At 36.3% G+C, this 8,661-nt stretch overlaps 2 protein-coding genes across 2 annotated transcripts; both read right to left on the bottom strand.

Moving 5' to 3' along the window:
- Positions 1-444: 444 nt before the first annotated feature.
- LOC131623496 (polygalacturonase 1 beta-like protein 3) lies at positions 445-2,756 on the bottom strand. The gene is made up of 2 exons (XM_058894503.1): positions 2,622-2,756; positions 445-2,322 (listed from the first exon to the last, which is right to left on the bottom strand). The coding sequence occupies exons 1-2, from the start codon at positions 2,673-2,675 to the stop codon at positions 601-603; spliced, it is 1,776 nt and encodes a 591-aa protein (XP_058750486.1). The 5' UTR covers positions 2,676-2,756; the 3' UTR covers positions 445-600.
- Positions 2,757-6,744: 3,988 nt separating this feature from the next.
- Positions 6,745-7,920, bottom strand: LOC131623556 (uncharacterized). Its single transcript, XM_058894569.1, has one exon. It carries the CDS (start codon positions 7,918-7,920, stop codon positions 6,745-6,747), a length of 1,176 nt encoding a protein of 391 aa, XP_058750552.1.
- Between the last annotated feature and the right edge of the window lie 741 nt (positions 7,921-8,661).

The raw sequence follows: 8,661 nt of genomic DNA, 5'->3' as shown, positions 1-8,661 counted from the left end.
CTGTATTTTCAATAACACAGCGGAAGATGTTCGTTGGATAGTTGATAATACTAAGTCCATTTCTTGGCAATAGTTTCTTGAAAGTTTGGCTTCTAATCCGTGTCTCATTAGTGACTACTCATGGGGATCCCTTGTGGGTTTTAATTACCTAATGAGAATTTGCATATTGTGATGCTGTAGTGGGGGATTTCGCTCTTGCCCAACAATCATGGTTTCATTCCAGACAATTTTTCTTCATGTTTTACTGGTCTAGGGTTGCTATTTTTTTGTTGTTGCAGGGTAGTACTGTTGGCTTTTCTCAGTCATTGCTAGTATTTGTTGTTTTGATATTTATGGATCATTTTACTAAGCTTCATGCTTAAAATTATCTTCTACTTTTCCTCTCTACTTCTTGCACATTTTGTGCTTGAAGTGATAGTTCATAATATATTTTGACGTTAAAAATACTCTTAACTTACTTATACATAAAGCAGCTAACAAACATACAATTAGGAAATTGGTCATCAGTCATCACTCACCAACATGCATGCTGCTATAGCTATTGCGGATTGGTAAGGTTGATCAACCTTTATTATACATATCTAGATTGTTCATGTCCCTTCACATGGTGGCTTTTGAAGGCTCCACAGGAACCCACAAAAGATGGTTTACAGGAAAAAAGTGACACACTGGAGTATTCTTCCCAGCCTTAATTCCAAGCTGCTTAAATACAATATGATCTGGGTTCCAATCAGATGTATCCAAATGACAAATGCCAAGAGCTTCCATTTTGTCTCCATTCTCATCACCAACAAGTGTGACTTTGAACACTTTACTCCCTGTAGCTATGTAATGGCAATAGTGAATTGCATATGGGTAAGGTAGGGGGTGGCAAGCTACCCATTTAGGAGCGTGAATGTCATGTGATACTTCCAAAATGGTGTACTTCTGTAGAGGGATAGCGGTAGGTGATGGCTGGCTGGTACTGAGAATGCTATGTTTGGTGTCTGAACCAATGATTGTATCAACGAATTCGAGCATCGACTCTAGAGAATTAGCACAGACTTTTGTCTCTCCAGTAATGGTTTCTCCTTCGCATTCTTCAAGTGTTCCTCTCATGGATTTGGCTTGAGATGTATCTTCAGAGATTGAGAAGAGTTGTAGAACACTTGGGAGTTGTGATTTTGAGAGAGGAATGGAGTCAGCCACTTTTTTTGGGAGATAATGAGAAACCTCTTGGACTGGAAATTGGAGGGTCATTACATGTCCAACATAAAGATCATCCAAATTGAAAAAGCCTGTTTTGAAAGCTTCTGTGCGATCCAAATTGGAAGATGCAGACCCTTTTAGATTTTTTGAGTTTGGAGACGTGAGGTCTTTTAGATCAAGGGAAGTTGGTCCGTACTGTGTGATGTAAGGATGATTGGGTTCATGTTTACCGTAGGAAGCTATGTACGGTCCATTGGATTCATCGGTTTCATGGTTAGCGTAAGTTAAGTAGGGTTTATTGGAATTTTGGGTATGAGTCCTATATCCGGTATTATAATCTGGTTTCTCGGCTTCATGATTACCGTAGGAAGTTTTGTAAGGTTCATTGGAATCATGGGTATGAGCCCTATATCCGGTATCATAATCTGGTTTCTCGGCTTCATGATTACCGTAGGAAGTTTTGTAAGGTTCATTGGAATCATGGGTATGAGCCCTATATCCGGTATCATAATCTGGTTTCTCGGCTTCATGATTACCGTAGGAAGTTTTGTAAGGTTTATTGGAATCATGGGTATGACTATGAGCCCTATATCCGGTATTATAATTTGGTTTCTCGGCTTCATGATTACCGTAGGAAGTTCTGTAAGGTTCATTGGAATCATGGGTATGAGCCCTGTATCCGGTATTATAATCTGGTTTCTCGGCTTCACGATTACCGTAGGAAGTTTTGTAAGGTTCATTGGAATCATGTGTACGAGCCTTATAACCAGTATTATAATCTGGTTTCTCGGCTTCACGATTACCGTAGGAAGTTTTGTAAGGTTCATTGGAATCATGTGTACGAGCCTTATAACCAGTATTATAATCTGGTTTCTCGGCCTCATGATTACCGTAAGAAGTTTTGTAGAGTTCATTGGAATGGTGGGTATGAGTCCTATATCCGGTATTATAATCTGGTTTCTCGGCTTCATGGTTACCGTAGGAAGTTTTGTAAGGTCCATTGGAATCATGAGTATTATATGAAGCTGCATAATCTGGTTTAGTGTGTCCGTACTGTGTAATGTAAGGTTGTTCATTGGAATCCACATCTCGTAACTCTGTCTTCAAGTCTCTTGCAGTGATGCCTTGTCCATTCTAAAAATGATGTCAAAGAGAACATTAGTATAATATTATTGCTACATGCCTTATCTGCATGAACCTTTAGCTAAAAAAATGTTAGGGCATGTATTTTCTCTTACAATTATATATGGCTAGAGATTATATTCAAATGAAAAATTATAAGAAAGAAAACAAAATAAAAAATATTTAAAGTTGATGAAAACACATTATTTTCTCCAAATCACACAAATAGGTCTTAATTATAAATAGAAAGTTTCCTTAACAAGGCATCATTGCAAACTAGCAGAAACCAAATATATAATTGAATTAATTACCATGAAAAAGAAAAGGAGTAAAGTAAGAAACTGAAGTGCTAGTGTCTGAGCCATCTTTCTTCTATTAGAAAGATACTAAGTGTGGTGAATGAGTTCCACTTAGAGATAAGTAACCTTTTTATAGGCGCTATTGAGTCTTTGAAGAAGGTGCTATCGTGGTTCCATTCGTATTGGAGATCTAACAACGTATATCTTAATATTATTAATAATATAATATAATGATTTGCTTTCTATACAAGGAAAGCCATGAATTAAATAGTGTAACATAGCACAGTGGGCGAAGTTCAATCTTATCCATAATACTCCTTTAAGATGGTTTGTGAAGACAAAGTTGAAATGAGTGAAAATTTTCAACGCTTGCGATCCCCTTTTTTCTCCCCGAGAAGAGTTTAATTAAATGAATAATTTAAGAGGAGTACCAGGATCCAAGAAGATGGATGGCAGCTCGGACACAATTATTAGTCCTTGTTAATTCATATGAGACTTTGTGAATAGTTTCGTGACTTTCGTCATTCAAAAGACTAGTAGGTGCCTATGAAGCCCGGACTCGGACACGGATACGCAGTGGCGGTTCTATAGCCCGGCGAGCCCGGGCACGCGCCCGGGCTCAACCCTTATTTTCTTTATATTTCTCCCAATTTAATAGTCGAATTCTAGACGAAATTAGGGACAAAATTAATAAAAATAAGGGTGTGAAAACTAAAATAGATGAGTACCCAATGATCCAGACAGGCCCAACCCAATTAATTATATATGAATGAATTATAACAAAAAAATTTAAAAAAAATTAATTATGCTACAGTGTTATAGACCCGCTAGTGTTTCATCTTTCCCTCTTTGTCTTTAACGGTTGATGTTTCATCTTTCCCCTCTTTATCTTTGACTGTTGGTGCTTCAAGATATACATATTTAATCATTATTATTAAATATTATGATAATAAGAGTTTTATATTGTTGATAAAACTCCAATCAGCTAATTATCTTCTTCGACTTTTTTTCTTGAATGATATCATTTTCATTTTTTAGTCTTCTTGCAATTTATGCTTTCAAAAATTTATAATTGATTAGACCTTCCCTAATTTTATAATTTTTTTTACTTCTTTTCTATTATAATTTTATAGCGACATTATAATTTTTCATATATTATAAAATCAAACAAGAAATTATGGGCGTTTAAATTTAATTAAAAGGTAAGAGTAATACAAATTGAAATGTATGAAAATGATGAGTTTTACTATGTGATCAAATTAGAGAGTTCAAGCAAAATTAATTTGTGAAATTATCTAAGTTTTCCACATAATAAATAAAATTAAAATTTTTGGGGTTTTTTTTAAGATAAGTTGAAAATGTCCAACTATTATTTTGTTAGCTTTTGAGGGATTATATTTTATGTCCCTCATTTTTTATTTTCTTTTTTATTGAATAAATTATCTTTAGTAAAAATAATATTAAAATTAATGTATAGTAAATTTATAGTTATAAAATAAAATAAATGCATAATAATTTGAAATTTCAACTCAATTATAAATATTATAATAAATCAATATAAAAACTAAAGTGGAAAAAAACTATTTGAATTTTTAAAGTTTTTTAGTTTCCTCAAGGGCACACACGTTTACAATTGAATATTTACTATTGTTCACTATAAATAGATCTAACAAAAACTAAAGATAATTGGAATACTCATTATTTCCTTATCATCTTTTTTAGAGTACAAGTTAGAAAAGGCAAGGTACTCAAAATCATGGGCGGAGCTACAGTCCAGTGAACCCGGACACGCGTCTGCGCTCAACCCCTCCTTTTGTTGTATACTCTCCATTTAATAGTTGATTTTTAGACAATACCAGTGGCAAAATTAGTAATTTTTAGACAAAATTAATGACAAAATCAGTAAAAATATGGTGTGAAATTTTTGGACAAAATCAAGAGATTTTTTTTAGATAAAATCAAGAGCAAAATTAGTAGAGACATGATGTAAAATTAGTAAAAACAAGGTGTAAACTTTTTGCCCAGGCTCTCTAAAATTTCTGGCTCTGCCACTGCGGACACGGGACACGACATAGATACGGACACGAGGACACCTCTAATGTAAAAAATATAGGACACGGACACGGCTATACATATTTTATATATTAATAAAATAATGTAATTTATGAGCACAATTTATAAAGAGTCTAAAATGAGAACCAAAATTTATGTACATTCAAACTTAGTACTCTTAATCAACTAAAACATCACTTAAATTGAGTACTTTCAATTAAGAAAGAAAAAGAATCAGTATAGGAAGTGAAAGAGTGAAATATCGGCGGTGGCAACGGTGGAATATCGGACTGTGGCGAAGCGCCATGCAACAAAGATGAAAACAAACAAAGAAGATGAAAATAAACAGAGAAGATGAAAAAAAAATACAAGTTGTCTTTATAGTGGGGAAATAGAATATGAAAGGTAAAAAAATGTTTTTATTTCTTTCAATTCTGAGAATTTGAAAAGTTGATGTGTCCGTTATTTGAAATAGTGTGTCGTATCTGTATCTGTTGCATTTTAATTTTCTTTCTCGTTGGACACTTCAAAAAAGTGTCTGATACGTGTCATACGCGTGTTGTACGTGTGTCGGTGTCCAATACGTGTCCGGTGCGGGGACACGCCTTTTGATTGGTGTGTCGGAGCTTGATAGGTAGGTGTTAAATAATGTTGAAAATTCTAGTAACACACGCTCGATGTCAAACTGGATGTTATGACATCCACAATTACGCAGCACAGACAATAATAACAAACAGCATAAAATAGTAAAGAACACACAGAGTTGTTTACCCAGTTCGGTTCAAACAACCTACTCTAGGGGCTACCAAGCCAGGGATGAAGTCCATTATCAGTAGTATCAATTCAAAGCTAAACTCCCCCGTTTACAATTTCTCACTTAATCACTACCCAATGACCTTTCTACCTAGGTTCTACCTAGATATGGAATATCTCCATTCCACCCCCCCCCCCCCCCCTCAATCACAGCAGTGATTACACATACACAATAAACAATTACAAATAGAAGACACACTTCAAAAACACACCTTGATCTGCTTAAAAGCTTCAATCAAGAGACACACACTCGTGCTTAAAAGCTTAGAGTGACACAACAAAAACACAAACTAATTCCAACGCAATCATCAAGGACAATAGCGTGGATCACAAGTAACAAAAAAAGAACAACAGTTCTTCACAATCCACAGTCATGGACAAACTACTCCACAACAATTATCAACATGATAATTGTTTGGATCACAAGAAACACACTAGATGGAAACACAGAGAGTTTAATAATCTTTCATGCTCAAAAACTCTGCCGCTGAAAGTAGGATTTGCGGTCGATATATAGTCAGCTGGCAGAAGGACTTGGGCCATGGGCCTTTCATACATAAATTAGGGTTACCCATGTAACCTAATTTCCACATCATCAGGATGATCACATACGTTGTGATTCAATCGATTTTAGCACAAAACAAACATCGCACAATATATAGTTTCTTAAAGAGACCTGAGATAAAAAAGGAAACCTCACAACTAAAAGATGACAGTTACTTCTGTCAGATTCCAATGTCAAGACATCAAGCATGACATCCATAAACATACGATCCTGCATAATTCCACATACATACACCAGGAATGTTTTATCACAAAATACCGCCAATTTAAAACACCTTCAATCTCCCCATTTGGCAAATTTTTGGTTAAAACATTCTGTTGCCACGATATCAGAGATTCTTTGCAGCAGAGAACAAACACACAAATAAAGAAGATTATGGAATTAAAAGCAGCTTACCAGTACATACCAATTAACTAAATATTCATCCCGAATACACAAATTAGATGTCCAAAACAAAACAAAACACAATACCAAAACAAACCCATCATTACAGTCTCAACCAACCATATCATTATTACTCCCCCTTTTTACCAGAAATGTTGCCAAAGTATTCTTAGACAAAAAAAACAATGCTAGGGAAGATTACCATACACACTTGCTTTAGTCTTCAGACTCAGAGCTACTGAGTTCTACACTATTATTAGTGCCATCATCAGTACTGGCTTCTTTCTCAATCTCACTGTCTGAACCATCATCATCTTCACCCTATTCCTCCTCAGCAGTATCTGCAGATTTAGCATTTTCACTCGTTTCAAGAGAGCTGATCAATCTTTCAAGAGCCAATTTTCTGGACTCCAGCTCCTTACAGGTCTCTCGGAGCATAGCAATCATGGCAGTTTTACTCATAATTATGCTCTCTTTTGATGGTCCAGTCGTAGTTGTGTTAACATCATGAACATGAGTTCTTTGGAAGAGCTTATGATGAAAAATTAAAGGACTTGCTCTTTTGCACACAGAATCTTTGTCAGTCAATATATTAGGAAATTGTTTTAAGATGATCCCACAAATAAGGGAAGGGAAGGCAATGGGACCTTTGACACTATAGCTACCAACATGCTTTAAGGTTTGCTTAAAAATATAAGTACCATAATCAGCTTTGGACTTAGTACCAATAGCAAAGATGAATTTACCTAGGAGAGTAGAGATTGTAGACTTGTGTTGAGTTGGCACCCAGTTGGCAGCTCCAATCCTGTGAAGTACAGCATACTTCACACTTAGTTTGCTCACAGTCAGTTTCCCTTTGACAGGCCATGTCTTCACTTGGCCAACAGTAATCTCTTTGCACATTTGATTATCAGACACTTCCAGCTCTGACTGAGCTTCATTTGACCTTTCCAAAAATTTGTTGATCACAGTGGGTGAGAAGTTAATACATTTTCCTCTGACAAACACTTTTAAATACTCCTTAGTTTCCTTATTGCCACAGTCTTCATGTAGATTCACAATGAACTCCTTCACCAGGACTTCATAACACTTAGAGAGTTGAGTCACAGTCTTCATTAGTCCAGCCTCAAGAATAAGATTCATGATCTCTTCATACTCAAGAGCATTCTGAGCAAGTTCTCTCTCTAAGGCCAGTCTTTTCTGATAGACAAATTTCCATCTGAGTACAGTGGAGGGATAATGAAATGAAATGTTATCAATAGGTACTTCAGAAACACTAGCAGCCAACTTGCTAGTAGAGACCTTCTTCTTGGGATGAATGTCATTGACATCCGCAGCAACATCAGAATCTGACTCATTCTCAGAACTGCTTCTGGCCTTTCTCTTCTTAGGCACCACTTTGCTCCATGCCTTCTTTGGTCCAACAGAAACGGACTTAGCCACTGTCTTCTTTTTCGGAGAGACCTCAACTACAACTTGCTTTCCTTTCCTCCTCATTAGCCTTCTGGCTATGCTTGGATTGATGGAAGCAACCAGGTCATCATCAGAGAGATCATCAAGGTTGATAACTTTGTCAGTCTGAGTTTTCTCTGGTTCTTTTTCTTTAGCTTAGCCCTTTTCAGGGTGATTTACACACGTGTTAGTAGAAACATTGCTGGGGATCTCTTCATTGTGTTCAGCACCATCAGGAATTTCAATGTGATCAATACTAACATCATTTCTTTTCTTATCATTCACATGCACATTCTCATTAATTTCATCATTTGTTGGGACATAGGCGCCAGCGGTGTCACTAACATGCCTAATGACATTTGACTTAGGAAGCACAGGATTCTCAGGACCAGGGATCTTGGATGAAACATTGTCCTCATTTAGGATTTCGGTAACAATTTTGACAATAGCGATGTGATTAGACCTTGAGACTTCTTTGGTTGGATCTTCCCTAGAGGAAGGGACATACGATTGAGAAATCTGACCAGAGTTGGGATTCCTAGGTCTTCTTGCAGTCTCTTTGGTTCTTCGTGCATGCATTGTTCTGGGTCGTTTTGTCACGAGATCAAAAGGGGTTACCATCTGCAAAGGAGTGACTTCAAGAATCTCACTAGGGTTAATGGGAGCATTGGAAGCGTCTTGTTCATGAGCAGCAGAAGTGATCATTTTTGACGAAGACTGAGGAATAGATTGTTGAGACATTGAGGAAGATGTTGGAGACGATCTAAGTGTCTGGTTATTTTTGTT

Source organism: Vicia villosa, unplaced genomic scaffold (genome assembly GCF_029867415.1).
Source record: "Vicia villosa cultivar HV-30 ecotype Madison, WI unplaced genomic scaffold, Vvil1.0 ctg.000073F_1_1, whole genome shotgun sequence".
NCBI classification, from domain to species: Eukaryota; Viridiplantae; Streptophyta; class Magnoliopsida; order Fabales; family Fabaceae; genus Vicia; species Vicia villosa.
Note: the sequence above shows the minus strand (reverse complement) of the source record. Positions and strands in the feature narration are given on the sequence as shown.

Coding starts and splice junctions, on each gene's coding strand:
- LOC131623556 (XM_058894569.1), bottom strand. CDS start 7,920: ATGAGGAGGAAAGGAAAGCAAGTTGTAGTTGAGGTCTCTCCGAAAAAG.
- LOC131623496 (XM_058894503.1), bottom strand. CDS start 2,675: ATGGCTCAGACACTAGCACTTCAGTTTCTTACTTTACTCCTTTTCTTT. Junction 2,323..2,621: donor TACTCCTTTTCTTTTTCATG/GTAATTAATTCA, acceptor CATCATTTTTAG/AATGGACAAGGCATCACTGC.